Raw genomic sequence first — 22,810 nt, 5'->3', positions numbered from 1 at the left:
AACTGAATCTTCTGTTCTTCTGGCCCTGTGGAGAGACGGCCTCCCCCACTGTTCCTGACTGTTTCTGAGCCCACGTCGGCTCTCATCTTCCTGACTGATGTGGATGACAGGCGCTCGGGGTGCTATCCCCCAGTGTGTATTTTCACCGCCTCATCGCTCTGCTATTTCCATGCACTGGCTCTGGGAGAATGGGGTGGAGTTTATTTAATGCTGCTGCAGGGCGTGGTTATGCCAGCCGGGGCATTCGGGGTCAATGCAGAGCCAATGGCATGCTGCAATGGTGTAACACTGGTGTGACAGATGAACCTTCTGGTTATCCTTTCAGTCGATCAATGAGTTAACCACTTTCTTCTCATCTCGGCGAAGTGATCTTCAAGACCTATTGTCTCAAACGCCACCTATGTACATGATTTATTTACAGTGTCTCATTTCAAGACATCCAAGAACATTAGGGCACGTCTAGCATTTTTCCTTACAGTGTTTGCTCTTGACTGGGAGACAGCATTGAAAGGCAACAATGTGTGATTCTGGCAAGTGCAATATTATTCTACATTATGTTTTTTATTATATTATTCTTGTCCACATCACACTAGCCTTAGACAAGCTTCATTATTCTCCTGACTTGTTGGTTGAGGAAGGAGTGTGGAACCATCAAAAGGTCCTTGGATGAGGCCGGCCTGCAAAACATGTTGACCAGAAACAGATTCTCCTGGGGTCCTAGGCTATCACTGTCTCTATAACTGGGGACATGTTGTGGGTCCTGCTCCTCGGGGAGCTCTGGCACTTGGCCCTTTATTCATTCATGCAGTCCCTTTGAGGTGTTACGACCCTGCAAAGTCTTACTCCACAGCACTGAACAGGAAGTCATTATCCGGGCCCTCTGCTTTCCGGTCCACTGCAGGTGACTCCGAAGGCCTGATGATGTTCAAAGATATGCACGGGAGGCGTTTGTTCCTCGACCTTGAGTAAATGTTAGCGCTGTTTTGTTTGGACGCCTCTCTCGGTGAGAGTGGCTTGGCGACAGCTCCACGTGTTTGCGTTTGATGGGCCGCTCCTGCAGGATGTCCCTTATCTCCAGGGTGGCACAAAAACTGAATCAACAGACGATATAAACAAACCAACATAAAGCAGGAAAATGAAAAGGCAGGCTTCTCTTATCACCCAGCTGCCTGTGCTTGTTTACAGAGCTCAAATAAAAAAAAAAACCTCAAAGCAGAATCCCCCCCAGGTGGAACCGTTTCGTCTTCAGTGTTCACTGTTGAGCAAACCATGGCCATTCTTTACGTCTCCTATACCTGTCTGTATCTCTCTCTATCTCTTTCTCTTTGTATTTCTCTCTCTCTCTGTCTTTCTGTGACCATATGTCTACTCCTTCTCTCTCGGTCACTTTTTCTCCCTTACTGTCCCTCTTTCACACTCTCAGAATAGTGATGTATTTCTGTAATGCAATAGGAGAGCATTTTTTTTGTCATCTGGGAAAGTGGAAACCACTTGAAGTGTCCTTCTCCGAAGCTGAATCAAAGGGGATCTATTTAAAGGTGCTCTTTTCATATTCTAAACAACCTATTGTGGTCTTTAAGTTACAGATGAATCATGTGAAGATAATTGCATCGTAAACTGATCTCAGAATTGAAAAGGTTCTGTTTTATGTCAGGGGACAGGTAAACTGTAATCGATGCAAGCCTCCCACAGCAGTCAGATTTCATCAGGAAGGGTGCCAGGCACAGCATGTGCATGCAATTAATAAATGACAAAAAGACTGGTTAATTTTACCTCTTTGGTTAAGCCTGCAATTACAGCAGTCATTGGGAAGTGCAGCCCCTTTAGCAAAACATCATAGGATTTTAGGAATCAGTCTGTAGATGATGCCTGGATCTGGTGCATTTTGTGTTTAATTTCTCTGCCCCTTGTCATCACCAATAATGCATAGTAATAATGTTTCGACTAATCAGCAGCAAGAGAGACTGTAGTACACACCAGTCCTCGTCAGTCCTTTGTGCATGTACCCAGGTATTTCTATTTTATTAAAGCTCATTCATTATTTCTTAGCATTTCTGCCCTTTGTAGAAAGAGGTGCCACTGGCTGCGATATTGATGATTAGGCTGCTCACTGTGTTCGTTCCAAAAATAGTTTCCCACACCCACATAGCAACCACTGGTGAAGAATTTGTTTGAAACTCCTCCTGAAATTCTCAGGAAACAGGGAGAACGAGATCATTTACCACACTGTAAACGTTGCTGCACCCCACTGTTTTTTCATTATTATTTTTGTTAAGTTACAACAGTTCTCAGTTATTCCCCTAAAGGACATTTACGTTTTGGTCAAAGTCTATGGTCCAAGCTGACCACTCATGGCTCATACTACTTGTACAGGTAGTCAGTGCTGGCATAGGTGGACACTATCCAGCAGGATTGGTCCATTTAAATCACCAGCACTCTCAGAGTAAGAAACAATATCTTAATCTCTGTAATTATCTCTATAATGACAAACTGCTGAAAATTCAATTGCATAAATTTGCAGTCAGATGAAAGAGGGATAAACCTTAATCAAAAAGGCCGTACAGAAATAGCATTTTCCAGAGGGCACCAAGAGCATTTTCTTTCTTTTTTTCCTACAATTTGAGTTTCCAATTGAGAGAATATTACTTTACGGTGCCATTTCACGCCATGTCAACCGAAATAAGGGAACTATACAAAAAGCTGACCGTGATGTTGGAGCCGCCCATGTGCCAAATACATTCCTTTTACTAACAAGACACGTAACTCTCTGATCCTTACTGTTTCTGACTATGGGATCTAGTGCTCTGTAAATATCTTCCTTGCCCAAAATATTTTCCTGGGGACTTCCATGGACTGCCATAACCTATTACTTTGAGTTAACATCACATTATGAGGGCTCCCGTGGGAAGGACTAGCTGGTGTTTCACCTGTCAGAAGAGGATTGCTGAGACTGTTGATATTTTCTCAAGCACAAGCAGGGACTTGTTAGCATAGTGAGATTAAATAACGTCATGAAGAGCCACAAGCATGGATGCCAGCACTTTTTTACTGATTCAGTAATTTTAAAAAATGAACATATCAGTGCAAATTATATGTTCTCATAAGATGCAGTATGTTCATTAGTATTAACACCAGGTCTGCCACAAGCCAATCACATTTGCACATAAAATGAGCATGAGTAAATCCAGTTCACTGGGTGTTAAATTAATGTATAGCAATTGTATGTCATACTTTACCTTCTTACAGAATACAATCCATAGGTTTAAATTAAAAGCATGTCAGTATTTCTGTATATATTTGTTAAAATCTGCTCCTCAGACAAACTTGGCACAGTTGTGTTAGTTGTTCAGGTACTTGCAGTTACTTACTTCATTGAACGACTAATTACTCCTAATCAATAAGGATTAATACCTGTCCTCATTATGCATTTTAAGGGGGTCAAATTAATATTAATAGTTTAAAAAACCCATTAAAGAAAAATAGAAAGTAATTTCTCAGAGAAACGACAGAACCTGATGTGAAACCTCAATCAGCATTCAAATCACAGCTCAAGCAGTGCCTTTTAATGGGGAGCTCAGCTGGGATGAGAGCTAGCATGCCCAGTGGGTCCCCAGCACCAGGTCTGGGAAATTATGTGTTAAGGGCACGCACTGGAAATATTGAGATGTGTCTGACCGTGAAAGACACTCCTCGTGATGTTCGCAAGGAGGGGAGGATTAACGGCATCGTGGAGCTGGGAGCGGAGAGGGACAAGGAGTGGAACGGAAGAATTAGGGAAGGTGAACAGATAAGCCTGAGAAAGTGGAGAGAACACAGCAGTGGGAACGAGACAAATGCAAAGTCAGAAGCTTTGACAAAAACAGTGTTATCTCGCTAAGTCATGGCTGAGTTGACTCTGCAGTTCTCATTCTACCAGCAATTTCTGCAATCACTCACTGCTAAAACAGCGGAACAAAATCCCCAAAGTCATTTATTTGTCTTAATTAAACAGGGAAGAAAGTGCCAGTGCAGTGGCATGCAAGTTTCTTGGTCACTGAGATTTAAGATTGAATAGCTGTGCAGTGTACATAACGGAACAGATGTTTTTTCTGCTGAGATCAAACCCATTCTTCCCCTTATTCCGCATTTCTGCAGAACTGTAAAATTGCAGAGATGTCATGCCTGTGCATATACTGGTGACTGTGAATGCTCCAGTAAGACCGATGATTTATCATTAGGGAGACCGTGCACTCAATGTTCATTCCTGGTGTAGCTAAAAAATCTTGATTGCTATCGAAATGGTTGGACCTTAGTTAGAGGTCAGAGCTCTCAGTTAAGAAATGCAGGGATGGAGCTTTCAAGGAAAAGCACAGAGAGTCCAACCTTTTAGTTACTGCTGATACAGTGTGTTTGGTAAGGCTTTTGATATGATTTAAATGGAGAGTGAGCCAGAGTCCGTGTCATTAAAACCACCGTTTTGCACTATGGTGTTGATGGTGGTAGGGAGGTTGAATGCCATTTCATGGTTTGATGGGATGGTCCACTGTTGCAGCTCTCACCCAGAAGGGGGGTCTGATAACTTTAATATTTTAATTGATTGCTCAGAGATCTTTGGGAGACCCACTCTAGCAGTGGAGCTGGGAGCAAACGTTGAAGAGGGTGATCATTTGCAAAGCTGTGGTGAACATAACCAATATGTCCACTCTCCTTCTCATAGACCTGTGCAGGGGCAGGGAGCATGTGTGAGAGGGAAGGAGCACTCATTCTTGCTGCAGAGATGTTAGTGCTGTGTTGCCATGGGGAGGACAGGTTTTTATTGTTTTTTATTTATTTTTTTGTCTCCGCATGTTCTTGGTGATGATTGTGTGTGATGTGTAGTAGTGTTAGTGGGGGTTGGCAGCATGGGGTTCAAGAGGTCCTGTAGAGCTGATTTTAAAGCTGAGAGAGAAAGAGAGAGGCTCTGCATACATATTTACTATGGATTATGGAGACCATCACTGAAATATATGCCTCACAGGCCATTAGCCATGTAGATATATATTGGCGATGTCATCACTGGAGTGTCTAGATCGTCAGTGGAATATATGATACAGAAAAAATTATGTGAGTACACATCACACAGGTAGCCAGTAGAGTGTATGTGGTCCTGAAGCACCAATGTTGTTAATAAGCAGCTGTTGTTAATAAAAAGTCTCTGTAGCAAAAAAATCTTAAGCTTTAAAAAATGTGCTTGAGTTTACCATGACATTTTAAGGCATTGCATCGTTAATCCATTGGGTGCGTTTCATGTAGGTCCGCTGCTTAAAGCCAGTCTGTATTAAGAGGCTAAAACCAGGATTAAATGCGCTGACAGCTGGGTTTACATACTTTTCTTTACATATCCAGCCACAAGCTGAATATGGGTTTCACCTGAGAAAAATAAACTGCATCCACCACAAGTGTCTTTGCTTCTTCTGCCTGAGGATTATCTTAGTTTATACCTCTTTTATTGGGATGTACTGTGCAAAATGCAAGTTGCAAGTTTGAGTCAACAAGTCCTGAGTTTTGTCACTGAAATATCCAAGCCTGACAGAAGGCATTTCAGGTCTACCTCTTCCCGTGCAACCATCGTTGTCCTCATGCCTATGTATTTTTAGAGGCTCCCCTGCCCCCAACAGGATGTAGAGAGGGTGCTGTATAGATTTGTGAGCTCAGCTGTGATGGGACAGGGGTGATCTCAGCTCCATATGGATAACCTTCATGGCCCATGGGCTAATGTACGCCCTGCTGTCTCCTGCTGTCCACCCCATGCTGCTCTGGTGCATTAGCCATTGATCTGTGTGTGTGTCTATCTCTGCAAACTCTGCACCCTAATCCTGATGTCAGATTTGAAATGCTCAGGTTTATTTCTCCGCTGGTGGTCAGGTTTGCGGGGGGGGGGGGGGGGGGGGGTGGTTAGGTGAGGAGTTGGTGGACAGCTGAAAGGACAGTTACTCAAGCAAGAAATGAACATCACAGATCAGATTTGCCATTTACCCCCTGGTGCTTCATGGGAGTTTTCCCCCTGGGACAGCCTTGAGGCACGAGGCGTGAACCCATGTTACACAGGAAGATAAGAGCAGAAGCATGGTGCACTGAGCTCAGCTGGAGCAGCCCTGTAACCCTCAGGTGTGTATCGCAGGTGAGGGGCAGAGCGTAGGGACAAATCGCAGTCCCATCTCTACCATGAGCTGTGGAGTTGAGCTGCTCAGTGCTCTCTTGGTTCATGAGTGGAAGGTCATACATCGTGGCATTGCCTGGTCTATTAGGAACCTATTGCCTGTGTCAGTGTTTTCTGCTGTAGCTTTGCATCAAAGCAATGCACTATAGGACCTGAAGAAAGGTCAGATCCCACCACTCTGATACACCAAGAGCAGGGAATGGCCACATAGCAAATAAATGATTTGAGCCCAGACATCCCCTGGAGGGATGACCTTTTCCCATTGTAAAGGTCAGGTCACCCCAATTGCCAGTACATTCATATAATCAGTGCAGTTATTTAACCAACGTGTCCTACATACTGTCATTCTCCCTCCCACTTCACTTTGTCAGAGCATGTGATGCTCTGCTCATATCATTATCCCATCATTTATTGGCTTACTGTCATGTGTGTCACACGCATGCTTTTTAACTTGTTACGTCTTCACTCATGTTTATTTCTCTAGAGGACTTGCTGAATGCATGTCCAGCAGTGGTTGCACTGTGGTTGGAACCCGTGACCCCCTGGTTGACTGTTAGTCCTGGTCCCCAGCTGCTGCTGAAGGGTGATGTGAGAAGAGTCATGTTTTCCTTCTTGGTGGTTGCATGCAGAAGCTCTGCCGCGCTGTGTGAGACCCCTGGCTGCTCCCTCCAGGTGAAATGGTTAATGTGTCGTGGTACCCAGTGAAATGATTACCCCTGACAGGTGCACTCATCGCTTTGGGGCGACTGACATTCGGAGTGGAGAGAGAGAGAGAGAGAGAGGGAGGGGGAGAGAGAGAGGGAGGGAGGGAGGGAGGGAGGGGGAGAGAGAGCGGATGCGCTGGAATATGAGATGAATATGAGGAAAAAACGTGATTTTCTGTGTGATTTGGAAGACCAGACTCAGGTGAGACAGACCCCAGTGGCTGGAATGCCTTTCCCACTCAGCTGGCTGCCAGTGGAGGTCACGCAGTAAAGATCTGAAAATGGCAAATGCATAATGAGCATGTACAGAATGCGTACAAATGATGAGTAAAATGGTGATGGTCGTTTGTGTTTTGGTTTTCGATGGTCATTCAGCACTTTAAGTAGTGCAGGGGCTTTAGAAGCAGCAGGGGTCCTTAATGTTCTGAACCTGAAATGCCAAGTCCATGTCCAGTTGTGTAAATCGATAGCAAGTATAAATGTAAGTCATCATGAATGAAAATGTCTGCTCTGCAAATAAATAATGTAATGAGCCTTTTCCTACACATTATTGTCTCTCTTTTCTGTGTTGGCTACAGTAGCGCATACATAAATCTCTGGTCCTGGAATGAGCAGAAGTACCATCTCAGGCAACACAGGGTTGCATGGAATGTCTGCATCAGTGCATTTGGTGGGTGCAGCAATGTAATTTTTGAGTGGACCATGTCACCTGCTCACAAGCTCTCATTCCCACATTCTTGGCTCTCTAGATATCTCTTTCTATTACTCTGTCTGTTTGTCTGTACTGTCTGTTGTCTCATCTTCATGGTCCTCTGTCTCCTACTCTTTCCCGCTGTCTCTACCTTTCCTCTTCTGTCTCTCTCTTCTTTTTTGTGGACTTTCTGATACTTTCTCTGTATTCTGCTAGACTTTAAAATGGAGATGCAGTTTCATGCAGAACTGTAATCTGTGCAGGGTCATAGCAGGTCTTCCATATTCAGGTGTACAGAAAGTCACATTTTTTTCTCATGATTGTGGCAGGTTATTCTTGAGTGTGATAGGTTTTTTAGATGATCGCGTACCCAAAATGTAATCTCAATAGTGGAGCAGCTCTCTCAAAGCAGTGACAATCATGTAATTATTGCTTTTTTATTGAAATTGTACATTAAATTACTTCTCTGGAGACAAGTACAGGGAAGTACAGGACAACAGTAAGACCAAACAAGCTAATTTGCATTGAAATATTAGATTTGAATAAATCACCACACACAATATTGACAGGATTCTATGGATCAATGGGAAAGATTTATGGATATGAGGTGAAAGTGAGCATGGAGTGTCCTTCATTTCACTTTGAATTGCTTTAAGAGCTTGAAATGCACAAAGCATCTTTTTAAAGAAGAGGCTGGACTTCACAGTCATTATTTTTTTACTTATTTAACACAATATGGGCCGAGGATGAATGCAGTCGCAAATATATCGCCTCCATAATTCATCACTTTTGCACTCACTGCTCTCAGCGTTGGTCAGGGTCACCATGGGGACCGTGCAGAGAGAGACGCTACGGCGTGTGCTTCTTAAAGATGTATTGTTTTATGATGAGTGCAGTCGTGTTGGCAGGCCACTGGGAGACCCACTGGGTAGCTATGAATTAGATGTCCTGTACCGTCTGCGGATCCCCATCAGATCTCAGGATAAGGTCAGGAAATGCCCAGCTGGCGAGGGCAGAAACAACCTGAGTACATACTGGCCTGGTGATGGTACACAGAGACGCATAGGTATTGCAGAGGGGCATATTCCTCTCAGGCTATAAAGGCAAAGTAGAGTGCAGAGGGGTGTTTGCTAGCAGGGGTTTAAATGCACAGTGGTGCAAAGGTGCTGGTCAGGAGGGGGTGGGCTTTATCATTAAAGACAGAGTGGACATGGTCCTTCTGTCATTAGTGAGTGGGCGGTGGAGTGGCATGGGATGATTTGGTCATTCCCAGCACTAACACAGACATCATCTCCCTTCCCCATCCTCTGCCACCTGCAGGAAAGGGGCTCTTTGATGAGTCTCCGATTCAGCCGGAGGAGGGGAGGGAGGGGTGCTTTGCAGTAATGTGCCGGAGCACAAAGGGAACAGTTGGCAACGGAGGTGAACAAAGCCAGGCGGAGAGATTGGTAGGAATGGTAAATGTCACCGTGTGTATAAATGTAACGCCTGAATGGCCCAAATTTCCCATTCTTTTTTTTTTTTGCCTTTTTCGAGGGTGGGGGAGAAAATGAACTGTGGTGAATGCACACAATGTGACGGACCTCCCCACAAAGTGCTGTATGCGAGCGTCTGAGAGGTAATTTCCTGCCTGGATCCAAATCTCATTTCCCTGTAAAAAAGAAAAAAAGGGCATACGGGCAGCTACTGCCCAGGTGGGGAGAAAAAAACAGTATTGTTTCAAGAAGCCCTTTGTTCAGCTCAGGCATATACTCTGAAAGAGTTCGCACATGATAAACAAGGAACAGATTATTTTTGGACACTGAAGTTTAAAGAGATTTTATTTACCCCTAAAAAAAAAAGTTTAATTATGTTTCTCCTCTGAAAGATAAACAACTTATTTGTGCACTATTCCTTTAGGAAGATTATGCAATGTTTTATCCCGTGTTTTTGTAGCTTTATTTATGCACTCATTTGTGATTATGTAAGCGTAAAATTGTAAGTGTCACTCTGTAATTGAAGTCTGAAATGAGAAACCCTTTGAAATGTTTCAGTTAGAAATAATCGTTTATTAACTAGATCTAAGGGTGGTGGGAGGACTCAACAGTTCATTGAAGGACTGGACAGTTGTTTTCAAACTATAAATGCCATTCATTAAAACGACTCCGTCCTAATTTGTCCTTTTTAAAATTCACTTTAAACTAGTGGACTGGGTTCTAAAGTAACTGCCAGGCTTTGATGTCAGCAGTGACAGAAATGGTGCTTTTAACTGTGTATGGAGCCTTAATGCCAATAAGAGGACTACCTGATGCTTCAAACGCACATGCGGATTGTTTCCCTAGTATCAGCGTGCCTTACTCTGAGTTTTTTGAACATGAAGACGGTCTTTGCATAGCTGCACTGAAATGGTGTGACTGTACCACTACTGACTGCCTGCACAGCCAAACACTCTGTCTCCCCTTCATCGGTGACTGCGTATCCAGACCGTTTCTGCCCCCTGCCCCCACCGTCCATCCTTATTAAATGTCACGGAGGCACACACGCTGCTTGCTCTTGCTTCGTTAGATTACTTAATTAGTAAATAAAATGAAATTAATTATGTAGAAGGGCATCTCTTTAGGGTCCAGTCTCGTGTCACTCAGTAATATCACTTTAATGAGTTTGCCCTCTTGAGATTTGTTTCGTGAATATTCATGCCATGTCTAACACTGTACACGTATGTTTGGAATTTCTGCTTAAACACAGTTTTAGGTAATACTTTTATAGTACAAGTGCATTTTTTTTACCCTGTTAACCTATGATATGAATGTGTGATGCCTGAGGAACCATTGACAGCACATGTGTAACAGCTGAATATCACACGATGTTCCTCACATGATGATAAGCTCTCATATTGAGCTTCTTAGATGAACCATAACTGTCCACCTGCCTAATATATTGTTGGTCCTCTGTGTGCTGCCAAAACAGCGCCAACCCGTCGAGGCATGGACCTCTGAAGGTGTCCTGTGGTATCTGGCACCAAAACATTAGCAGCAGATCCTTCAAGTCCTGTAAGTTGCGAGGTGGAGCCGCTGTGGATCGGACTTGTTGGACCAGCACATCCCACAGATGCTCAATCGGACTGAGATCTGGAGAATTTTGAGACCAGGGCAATACCTTGAACACTTCATCATGTTCCCCAAACCATTCCCGAACAAAGTGTGCAGTGTGGCAGGGCGCATTATCCTGCTGAAAGAGGCCACTCTTAACTCATAACCATCAACCATCATCTGTGACTTGTGCCACAGTAGACCTTCTGTCGGTTCGGACCAGACAGGATAGCCTTCGTTACCCTCACACGTCGATGAGCCTTGGGCGCCCAACACCCTGTCACCGGTTTGTGGTTTGTTCTTCCTCAGACCACTGTTGGTAGGTACTTACCACTGCTGGCTGGGAGCACCCCACAAGCCTTGTCGTTTCAGAGATGCTCTGACCCAGTCGTCTGGCCATAACAACTTGGCCCTTGTCAAATTTGCTCAGGTCTTTACTCCTGCCCATTTCTCCTGCATCCAACACGTTGACTATGAGAACTGATTGTTTGCTTACCATCTAATCTACCCAGACCTTGACATGTGCCCTTGTTTGGAGACGATCAACGTTATTCGGTTCACCTGTGAGTGGTCATAATGTTTTGGCTCATCAGTGTATATTGCTCATTATATCCTTTGAAGCCTTAATATAGTTTTCTTTTCCAGGTTCAGATTAATTTTCATAAGCATTAAAGCTAAAAGCTAAGATCCTTAAAACACCCCTGTAAGATAGGGCAAAATCCTAACCGGGTTGCTTACGAAACGCAACTTATTTTCAAAATTTGCGAAAACCTTGCTCGCATGCATGATCACACGTTGCATTGGGACCGCTGATGACTACTGGATTGTATTCACCAATGGAGGATACCGCAACGCCACCAATACTGCAACAAGAGAGTGCAGTGAGGAGGCAACGGTGCCCTTAACCTTTGTATAGAATTATGTGGGCCATTAAACATAATAAATTCTCATTCAGTGCAGTTTGGTTTCAGGAACAGTATTTCTGGGTGATCCATTACAGTTTGAATAAGAGTCGGAACAGCACACAGCCATGCCATGTCTGTACTAACTGAAGAGACCACAGCTCTTCCTCTTTGTGCTATGCAGACAGCACTTGCGGACATGTCACCCTTGCCAAAGACACAAAGAGATGTCATACATACTTACAACTCTTAAAGGTACTCACAAGCTACAAATGTAGCAGCGATGGAATGCTTTTTTTAAAATCATTTTTGTGCAGTATGGAGACTACTAACAATTCAAGTAGAATTTGGAATACCATAGTTTTCTAAAATAGTCCTGTACATACAACTAAAGAGTACAGGGAGAAGAAAATGGAAAATAATAAGTATTCAGATAATTGTTATGCTCCTGCTTCAGGGAGTGAAATGTATTTTCCTTGGAGTTTCTCCCCACTTTTCTACATAGCTGGTTTTCTCTTTTAACAAAGTCTTGCTATTAGATGCAGGTTTGACCTTTGACCACTAGATGGCAACATGAGCGAGAGCAAATGGAAAGAAACAGCAGAACTGCACATTCTGTATCAAAACTGATGGGAAGAAGGCAAGTTCTTCAGACCCGATACAGAAGTCTTCCTGTAGTTGCTGCCATCATTTTCTCCAAGCATGAGGTCACACAGGACTGCACTATGAGGAGACTTACAGTAACGAATCACCACAGAGCGAAGGACTTCTGTATTTTTATTTTTAACAGGAAAGGATTTGGATCTTCCACACAGACCCGTTTGAAACTCACTCTCCCAGGTGTTTACAGAAGATGACATGGATGATATTCTCCACAGGCCTCAGAGAAAAAAAAAAAATCAAAAAGCAGGCCTCCCGTCTTCCCTGACAACACAGCTAAATAAATAAATAAATAAATAAATAGCCTGATTGCTGTTATTTCCTAGGAAGTCTTATGCTGCTGCAATTTTGAGTCTCCTTTCACTTCGGCAGAGGCAAAGGAATCATTTCTTTGCATTTGTTTATACTCAGTCCTGGAATGGAAAGGCTGACGCCTGTATAAAGCTTGATTTATGTGAAGATCGACCCTTTCTGGATGTTTATTAGCTGTTGTCGTGCAAAGTGGAGTGTGCTGCTCTCTGCAGTCCTCATCTCAGACCTCCCTGTGTATTTACATTAACCTGTTGATTTGTACCTCCTGTCCTGAGGAGTGCTTTTCAGGGCTCATTTGAGTCCTCTGGCCTTGTAAAAAGAGTGGGAACTGTCTCTCTGGGGTTCATTGCCAAAGTCATCAAAACAGCTTGAGAATCCCCCACTGGTTCTTGAATCCACTTGGCTAGACCATATGCGACCCCTGCCGGAACACTTCCATCCATTCAATGTGAGATCTGAAATATTGAACATATTAACAACATCAGTAATGTGGGGGAAATATTTTCCAGCCATACTCGGTATGGTTCTAAAGGAAAGACATCCTTTGGAAGTTTGTAATTAAGGAGTGGGCAAGGAATCCATTGCGCGTGGTAACTTGGGGCCTAAAAATAAGCCGGCCAGTGTGCTGCCTGAAACCGCAGAACAGGAGATGTCCAACTGTGAGACCAGAACAAAAACAAATCCCTTGAACCATGGTCGATTTGGCAGGAAGGAAGGCGGAAAACTGAATCATATTTAACCTTTTTTTTCTTTCTAAGAAACAGAATGCTGACTTTTTTGAGACATGTATGTACTGTATTTTAAAATACTTGGAGCAGACTTCCTTCAGTTTGTCTAGTGTTTCAAAAAGTTTCACCCCAGGGCATTCATAGTCATTACTCCTCTAACAAAAATCGCCTTTTATTTTGTCCTTTTTATTGTCGCACTCAGCCATCAATATTGTGAGTGGAATTGATTTTTGTGAAGCCAGGCAGCACTTTAACAAATGAAAAGAGGCCTTTCTGGACCCAAATGCCCTCTCTCCCTGTTAATGGAATTGTTCAATGGTGATTTTTGTATTGTGTTTAATGCGCAATGTTGGTCCAATTTAGTACCACACCACGGCCTGCATGACACAGTCAGCAGGGATAGCCCATCTAAAACCCTGTAATAAGGCTAGTAATGCGAACCTGTGTCCAATCAATCAACACAGAATTTACAGAGTTGCCTTCCTGGCCCTCTGAAATAAACAGCTTGCATTTGTATCCAGTGTGGCTCGGCAGGATGAGGCTGAAAGAAGCATTAATGGTAGTGTTTGATTTAGTGGGTTAAATCCTTTTCCAGGATGTTATGTTGGGAGTCTCATGAAAGCAGGTAAAATATAAACAAGGGCTCACAAAACTGTCTGGAACCTGCCTAAGACACGAGCACTGCCACTGCCAATGACAAACTCTGTTTCTCAGGGTAAGGGCAGAGGTTAGAACCATGGAAGTAAAATCCTTATCATGTTTGGAGATGAAATGCATTCTGGGAAGACCTGTGCGTTCACCTCAATAATTTGCTCTTGAACTGAAGGTCAAGAGATACAAGGTTTCTCTCTCTTTCTCTCTCTCTCTATCTCTCTTTATTTCTGTATATGTTCCTTCTCTGCTTCCCTCTCTCTCTGTCACCCACCTCTCTCCCCAATCTCTCCATCCCCTGCTTCTCTCTCCCCCTCCCTCTATCTCCCCTCTCGCTCCCTCATGTCAGCGATCAGTTCTTAAAGTCTTGGCTGCACCCCAGAGATAGATGGGGCTCAGAGTGAACTGGATCCTGCAGTCTGTTTATTTTTGAGGGACTGCACAAACCTCCATTCACTAACCTTATAGAATTCTGGCCACTGCCCTCCATCGTCCCCTCTGCCTGCTTCACTCCCCTGGCAGCACCCATATATTGGGCACACGCTGTCCCTGTGCCAGCCTAACCCAAATTAGCCCCAGTGGGCCAATTCCTTCAGCGCAGTCAGGGAAGAGACGCGTTTCAGTATTGAAAAGTTTACTTTGGGAAAGGTGCGCAGGTAGGCTCAAAGGTGGGTCTGTGGGCATGCCGGTTCCTCTCTCTGCGCTGATGTGTTTTAGGAGCCCATGGTGCCAGGCTGTAGGTGCGTGCGCCACAGAATCCACTTTCTAATTTATTTTGACAGGCTGTAATTTTCTCTTTTGTTGCCCAGGAGGGTAACCGGCAATGACAGCACCACATCTCATAAGGTGTGAAAAAATGCAAATGGAATGCTTGGACTAAATGGCTGCCAAGGGCTGATGGGAAAATGGGATGCAATTAATATGCCTCAGGATTCAAAACACCATGGCAACTGTGATTCAAATGTGTTTCTTTATTTTTTCCCTGTACTGTTGCTGTTTTTAAAGGGCTGAAAATAACAGATTGATTGAATGCGATAGGCAACCAATTACATCACAGAAACCGGAGAAATGTACTAATTGCATTAGTGTATCTTGGTCTTTGTGCCTATTCCAAGGAAGTGCTGTGAGACCAATTTTTTTGAATTTGTGTTTACCACCATTGGTTTGGCTGTTTAATTGGTATACACATCCAGCAGCTGAACCCGATACATGTGCGTTTCATATGGTGAGGTTTCTTTTAACACGGGAGCATTGAAATGGACTTGTTGTATCGTTCCCTTCATTAGATCACAAAGATGTGGCAAAGAAATCATAGCTTAATTGGATCATTTCTCAAAGGCACCTTCACCAAATGAAGAATTGATCTCTATTACGAGGGACAGGTTGGAGAGTAACCTCACGTTCCCTGATGCAGAAATAAGAGAGAGCTTTTAATGCTGTGCAGTGTTGTCATTGTCACTCCGGTCTGCTTCTCAGGATTGGACCTGAAGGGAGCTGTCTTTTTCCATCCACTCCTTCCTCTCCACCCACGAGGATGAAGCATTTAGCTAACACTGCCCAGCAAGAAGGTACATGCTGCGCTTTGCCAAAAACACTCCTTTGGCAAGAGCCTTCATCTAAAATTCAGCAGCCTGGAATGGCAACCATGATCCCGTGGATGAATAGCGAGAGACAGAATCATCGAAGGAAACCGATTCTGTAGTCTGAAGTATCATAGCGTCCCAGGTATCGCCTCAGTAATCATCATCAGCAATGACAGCAGCAGAAGGTATACTGGAGAGGCTGTGTGTGCCCACAGCATATCAAGCAAGATTTTGCACAGGGGCAGGGCTGTTGTGGCTGAGAATGGAACAAAGGCTGTATATGTACTGACTAAATTAAACTTGGCAAACAGTCATGGCAGACTCTGAGAGGCTTGTGAGGAGCTTGACTTTCAAACATCTCGAGTTCATTTAGCAGGAGAAACGCAGTGCTGCCCATGAGAGGTGCTCCTGATCCAAACCCAGGAAGACTCGGGCCAGTGTGCTGCCAAACCCAGAGTAGATGCTTGACTGCAGGGCTTCAAAGCTGCACTGGATCTGAAGTGGGGCGTTGACTGTTTTGCGAGCCAACATTCACATTTGAGTACATGAATAATACTTGAAGCATATTTGCATGTGTTGACAATTTTACATTTTAGGCTTTCAGTGTGGTTAGACAGACTGGTTGGGTGAAATTTAGGAGATAACCTTATCTTGCAGGCTTACTTTTTCAGTAGCTGCCTCTGGGGAATTCAAATTAATGTTCCCCAGATTGAACCGCTCAGCTGTTTGTCTGAAGCAGATGACATTATAAAAAAATATGATAGCTTGCTTTTTTCCCAGTTTTTATTAATATCTCTTATGCACATGTAGTATACCTTTATCGGTCATATTGTATATGGCTACAAGTACCTCTGGGTATAATCTATGATACTGACTTTGGAGGAAAAAAAATACAAGGTCATGTACAATTACTTCCAGTATATGGAGAACATCATCTTGACAACGAAGATGTTTTAAGGGAAGAACACAACTGAACCTGTGTTCCTACCTAAATCACTCGTCTACAGATTGTGCATGTATGGATGCACTTAGCTGCCATGTAACAATCGTTCACTGACCATGCCTTGACACACAGTGCACCGCACTAACCACATGCTGACTACGTGCTGATCATATGCACCGTTCTCACACTGAACTTTTGAAACATGCACTAATCACACCTGGACATGAGTGCCTTGAATGCATGGAACATGTTGTAACATGCTCTTATCAACAGTGCTCCATCCATGGAGTGACCAAGCATGGTAACACCTACCAACCATTCGCTAACCCCTCTACTTTTGGACCTGTGCTGACGATATGTTGACCACTGCCAATGACACATACCAGCCATGCACATGCCACCACACTTTCAAACAGATCTGTCAGTCATGGGCCAACCGTGCTCTGACAGACATACACTGACTACATGTTCAAGGCAGTCTGACGACACGTTTGCTCAAATGTAGTGTGCTTATGGGACCCAAGATCAGATGTAGCTGCAACCCATTTCCCCAAGCTGCAAGGCAGGGGACCCCTGTGTGAATCTCTCCTTGTCACAGTGTCCATCACAGAGGTCCCATAGCTTGGGGGGAATTACCATGTCCCCTGGAGAATTTTTTTCTACCGTGCCACTGGATCTGACGTAACCTTTTCCAGATTCTGTGTGTCCTCCAATCCCTTTTTTTAATTTTCTTCTCTTTTCTACACCTCAGTGACCTGTGCTCTTGGAAGGTTTGCCTCTTCTCATGTGAGTGGCTCTGCCATGGGGGTATTGAGTGCTTCATTAGATGGTGGCCCCTCGGGGAATGCTGAGATGTCAGTCTGAGCCACACTGCCACGGAATCACCCAAAGGGGTAGAAATATCCCAGAAGGCTTTGTGGAGGTGCTGAAATAATGTATGGCATAAGCACAGGAAGGGAGAGACAAGCCTCATGTGCAGATGTTGTGCATTAGCACACAACTTTGTGGCTTGTGTCTGCTGATGATGTAGCAGTGAGAATGCCACATACTCTCCCTCTTCGCACTCATCACCTGCTGGGTTTGGTTTGGTAACCGTCCTTGCACTCTGCAACGGCTCCGGTCACTGCTGATGGAGATAAGCTCACTGGCCAATCCGCCACGTGGACCACAATGCCAGGCGGCGCCCAGATCCTGTGGCTGCCTGCCTCCCGGTTTCCACAGTGTAATCGTTACCACAGCGGTCACGAGGGGGTTAGTGTGAGTGTTCCGAGTTTGCAGTCCAAGCCAGAGATATGCAGTTATTAACATATAGATGTATTGCACAGATTTTAGACAGCACTGAGCTCGTGTGCACAGTGTTGCATGGAAAGAAAATTCTCCCACTCTGCTGAGTACAGTCTCTCTCTCTGTGGTGGGGGTCTGAATGTGTATTCCTGTGTGGGGGGGCAGCAGTATTGGCGAGGAGGGGGGGGGGGGGGGGGGCTCCTGACTGACACCAGTATCACAAAGACTTCTGTGTGCATCTTCAGAAAAAATAAAATACTGTTTTTTTTATCAGCAGGATTGACAGGTGAAAGCAGTGGTCACTTACTCCAAAGTACCATATGTTGCCATTTCATTTTTTTGTTTATCAGCAGATTGATATGACAAACAAGCATTTCTCGCTGTTCTATTGTGGAACAAGGAACTGAAGGGTCCATGGAGTTTCCTACAGTCCCATGGTGTGAGCCGTTTCCTGGCAGGTGGGTGTGTGAGGTTGCGTAGGGGCTGCAGCAGGGACAGTGGTGGACAGAACAGAGACAGTAAGCATTTTGCAGAACGCTTCCCCGGAAAGCCCCACGTGGTGCAGCATTTTGTTGTTCTCCTCTCCCTCCTCTCAGCCTGCTGGTGCTTACAGGCTATTGTCTCTTCAGGATGTAGAGTTCTCCTGGGTCACACTGACTAAATATGAAAACCACAGGAAATCTGTGTTTGTGAGTTTATGTGGGTGTGATTGCGTGCATGCTTATGTACGCCTGTGTTTGTATGTTTACCCATGTGTGTGAACACGTAAGCGTGTCTGTGTGTATGTATGCATGCTTGTGTGTGTGTGTATGTTTGCATGCTTGTCTCTGTATGTGTGTGTACCTGTGCATGCTTCTGTGTGTGTGTGTGTGTGTGTGTGTGTGTGTGTGAGATGAGACTTCCTCCTTCCCGTCTCCGGCCTTGCCTCTGTACTTCCTCCCTATACCAGAGAATGTGAGCATTGCAGTGTAGTTGATTGGAGTGTACAGACAGCTGCGTCATCTTTGATTTGGTGTTACTGGCCTGATCCAGAGAGAATAGACAGTTGCATGATCTTCGGTTTGGTGTGCTACTGGCCTGCTCCGGAAAGAACAGACAGTTGTGTGGTCTTTGGTTCGGTGTGCTACTGGGCTAAACCAGAGAGAACAGAGTTGCTTGGTCTGTGGTTTGGTGTGCTACTGGGCTAAATCAGAGGGAGCAGACAGCTCTTTCCCCAGTGGAGCCTCCAATTGCACACCTCTAACTGCGGGCTGTTCGTTGGGCTTGTAGTCTTCCACACTCATCTCTCCACTCCAATGCAAGATGTCACAGTAAGTGCTTCTGTCCTGTCCTACTTGAGCAACATTGAATCTATCTGGCTGTGACTTAGTTTCACTACTGTCCTTGCATAGAAATGATTATGCATTCAGGTTACACCTGTGGGGTTTAGTTTGTTTCACGTAGGCAAACTTTCCTAGAAGTGGAAAAATCAATCCTGTCTTGAATGGAGGGGTGGTTGTTCTCATTTTTCACTGAAAATTTCAGTGACATGGATATTGTTCTGGACGGAGTTGTAAAATTTAAGCAAATAAGCATATCGCTGTTTCCTCATGTTTTGAATTTAGCGTTGTGTGTGTTGTATTCAGAAAATTAAAAAATGGATTCCAATTTGTTTTATCCTGGAGGAATAGAACCCTGTGCCAAAAAACTCTCCAAACATTGATGTTGTTGGCTTTATTTTCCGCAAATGTAATTAAAAATGGAAACCGTTTGGGGCACTAGCAGATCAAAAGAAGCAACACACTGGAGAGGAGAATGGGGACAGGAGGCTGTCTGTTAAATAAGATAGCAAAAAATGAATCTGGATAAAAACATTTATTCACGAAAGTATGATGTATGAATATGTAATACAATAACTGCTGAATATCATCAGACCGGCATCATTTTTAGTAGGTGACCAGCGTAATCTCTCCATGCTCAGTGATGTCATAAAGCTGGGGGGTTTGATGGGGCAGAACAGTTCCTTCTCCACAGCGGCAATGCTTGTTTTGGAAGCGAGGGAAGTGTTGATTATAGGCAGGCTGCTTCCCCTCTTTCTGTCCAGGAGAAGGTGTGGGGTTCTGAGAGAAAGATTACAGCTGCCAGTGGGGCCTCTCTCAATTTAATTAACTTTATTTGGCACGAAGCACATTTTGTAAATATTTCCATAGCATGTTACACAATACAAAGCAAAATGAGAAATGAGTATCACAAAAGAGAATACAAAATGAGAAATGAATAGCAAATCTATCAAAACTATCTCAATGACTCAGAAATGATACATCTAAACCAGTGACCATATATACAGATTAAAGCACTAGTTGTAAAATGGCAGACAGTTGCACTTATCAGAGCTTTAAGAATACAACATATGACTGTCTTATCATTTATGTGATGTTATTCAGGCATTAACTCCCCCAGTCACTGGCTTGAACCCCTTGTATCCTGCTATCTTGAGGAATTTTCGAGGCGTGCAAAATGTTACCTTCTTTCTGTGGTGGTTAATTTGATTTTTAATTTAAATGGGTGTGTATGGTGCAAACAGGGCAGAACCCCATGGGAGGTGGAAGAAACCCATTTTGACCCTTATTTAAAACACAGTGCTCCTGTTAAGAGCTGAGTGTTTAGGATATTTCAAAAATATGTTTGCTGGATTGCTACTCATGCAAACGGAGGGTCGTTTTAATGAATAGTGTTTGGATACAGATGTCAGGAAGGATTCCTGTAATTTGTTACTGAATTCCTGTTCTTGTTTTTGACCACTTCACTCTTTAGCATCAGTGGGCCAAAGGCTTTAAGGAGCTTTTGTTTTAATTTGCCAGTCATTCTAAAAGTATTTTTAGTTTTCCTTGAATTAGATTCTAAATAAAATGTTTGTGCTTCTGTTTTGGCATGGCTCTCTCTTTCTCTCTCTCTCTCTCTCTCTCTCTCTCTCTCTCTCGCTGTCCCCTCATAAAGTATATCCTGTTTTACACAACCTTTGTTGAGATATTATGTGTAGTTTCCCAGAAAGCACATCAATGTACTTATCAGAGCTTGAACTGGGCAATGACCATGCACATCCCCGCACTGTACATAATGACGTGCATTCTGAAGGGTTTACTGGAACCTTTTCTCTGCATTCTGGGGGTGGGAAAGGAAAGCCCTGGTAAACGTGAGCTGAGGTCTCCTCAAGCAGCATGAAAATACAGCCACAGCTGGCTCCTGCACTGGGAATGAATTGATCGTTATGGAGAAGCCTGTGTGGGTCTTGTTGAATCCTCCACGTATATTCCAGTAGGGCAGCCCACATTTATCTGTAAGCAAGTTCCCCACTGCTGGACAAATCAGTATCATGGAATGAAAGCTGCAGCGTGTATTTAAAACATTAATAACTACACACAGATCTGCACTGAAATTATATTGAAATGAAATCAACGTGGTGAGTCACATCGTAATGATTATTGTCATGTAGGCTGTTGACATTAAGCTAGTGCAGCCAACAAAGATGATTCGAATGAATGTAAATTCTCAAAAAATCCAAAAACATTTTCCTCTGTTCCTCAACTATTCCTGTGTATGAAAAGCTGATAAACAGTTATTAATTTTGAGTGCATGTGTCTTAGTGGCATGGTTATTCCTCAGCTGATGGACCCCCAGGGCAGATCTGGCTGTCAGGTATGGGCTCATGTTCGCACTGCACAGCCTTAGCCAGCCTTCAGCTAGTCTGATGTCATCATTATGCAAATGAGCTCAGTCACCCCGGGGGAACCTTTGTGCCTTCAGGAATTTAATCTTCCAAAAACGGCCGAACGGGGAAAAGGACACGGGATCTGGAAGGAAGCCTGACAGTCATTTGCAGTCTGGAGACAGAATGCATCAATACAGGGATTCGGGGCAGCTGGTCGCCCTCTGTTTGGGAACCTTAACAGTAATGGATCATGAGCTTAATGTATTTATCCCATGTCAATCCCACCTCTATAAAAACTTACCCCATATTATGTCAGAGTATATTTATGTTTCCCTTTATTTGTTTGTGGTTCCCCACGAATAACTTGAAAGGAAATCCAAAAGTTTAACGTAAAATATGTCATAATTATTAAAATAATAACAACAAAAAGAATGAAAAAAAAAAAAACGCTTTGAAAAATTCCAAAAGAGTGAGTGCTGAATATGCTTCTTTGCAACACCAATATGTAATGTTTCATATTATCTAAATTGCACTGCATTTCACAATGTTCATTTATTTTATCAGGAGAAATAACAGGAAGAGTTTGTGTCTGCATTTATATTCAACAATAAATGAATATATAGAAAATATATATATATTTTTAAAAATACATTTTAAGTCACGTTTGCTTTCCAATGTACATTATACTTAATGAAAAAAAGAAATATAGCAGCTTCTACCACTCAAGGTTATTCGAAGGTTTGTGGTCTTTGATTGCCCATGAAATTCTTGTCAGGCTTCACTCTTAATTAGATATCTTTGAACAATAGTAATTGTGCCGTTTTCATCAGCAGCTCTTGATCAATACCCTGTTGTGATCCACAGCTCCTGTGTGTCAATGAAATTTAGGCGGAAAAGGCAGAAGGTGTTGAACTCAAGGCGAGGTGTTGTCTCAGGCACTCTCATCAGGCTATTAACAGTATGAGAGGATTTTGTTTTCATAACTGTTGATGCGTTTAAGCCTCCCAACAGGTTTGTGGCATAAACATTTCCAGGTTGTTACTTGTTAATTCATCAGAGTCTGAGCCGTGGTGCCACCCTGACCTTTGGTGTTTGATTAAACAGATTAAATCTCACTTTATTGAAGACTTGATTGCCTTAATAACAACCTGTGCTTTCAGGTAGGAAAGGCCCAATGTTACAGTGGCAGTACATATAGACACTGAAAAGCCAAGTGTGTAGAGGCAATATAGGTCTATATAGGTCACACAGAAGTTACACACAGATGCCACATAGCACCCGGTGCAGTCACTTTGTAATTAGCATGTCTTACTGGCTTGGAGATACGGCAGAGATTTGGATATTCTGTTCCTCAGGTCTTGTTTAATTGAAGAATTTCTGTCTAAACCACTAAGGTGCACAAAAAGCCATTATTTTTC

At 43.5% G+C, this 22,810-nt stretch overlaps 1 protein-coding gene across 2 annotated transcripts in view; it reads left to right on the top strand.

The window, feature by feature from the left end:
• The window catches only part of LOC118782813 (cGMP-dependent 3',5'-cyclic phosphodiesterase), a 162,228-nt gene that overhangs the window by 19,189 nt on the left and 120,229 nt on the right, over positions 1-22,810 (top strand). The window contains exon 1 of one of the 2 annotated variants that reach the window (XM_036536391.1): positions 18,915-19,014. The exons of the other annotated variant lie outside the window; for it this stretch is intronic. Coding sequence (XP_036392284.1) covers positions 19,007-19,014 — 8 coding nt within the window. The 5' untranslated portion in view covers positions 18,915-19,006. Of the gene's footprint in view, positions 1-18,914; positions 19,015-22,810 lie in introns of those variants that run through there. 2 annotated transcript variants of the gene reach the window in all.

Source organism: Megalops cyprinoides, chromosome 9 (genome assembly GCF_013368585.1).
Source record: "Megalops cyprinoides isolate fMegCyp1 chromosome 9, fMegCyp1.pri, whole genome shotgun sequence".
Classification (NCBI taxonomy): Eukaryota; Metazoa; Chordata; class Actinopteri; order Elopiformes; family Megalopidae; genus Megalops; species Megalops cyprinoides.
This window is presented reverse-complemented; position numbering and strand designations above follow the sequence as displayed.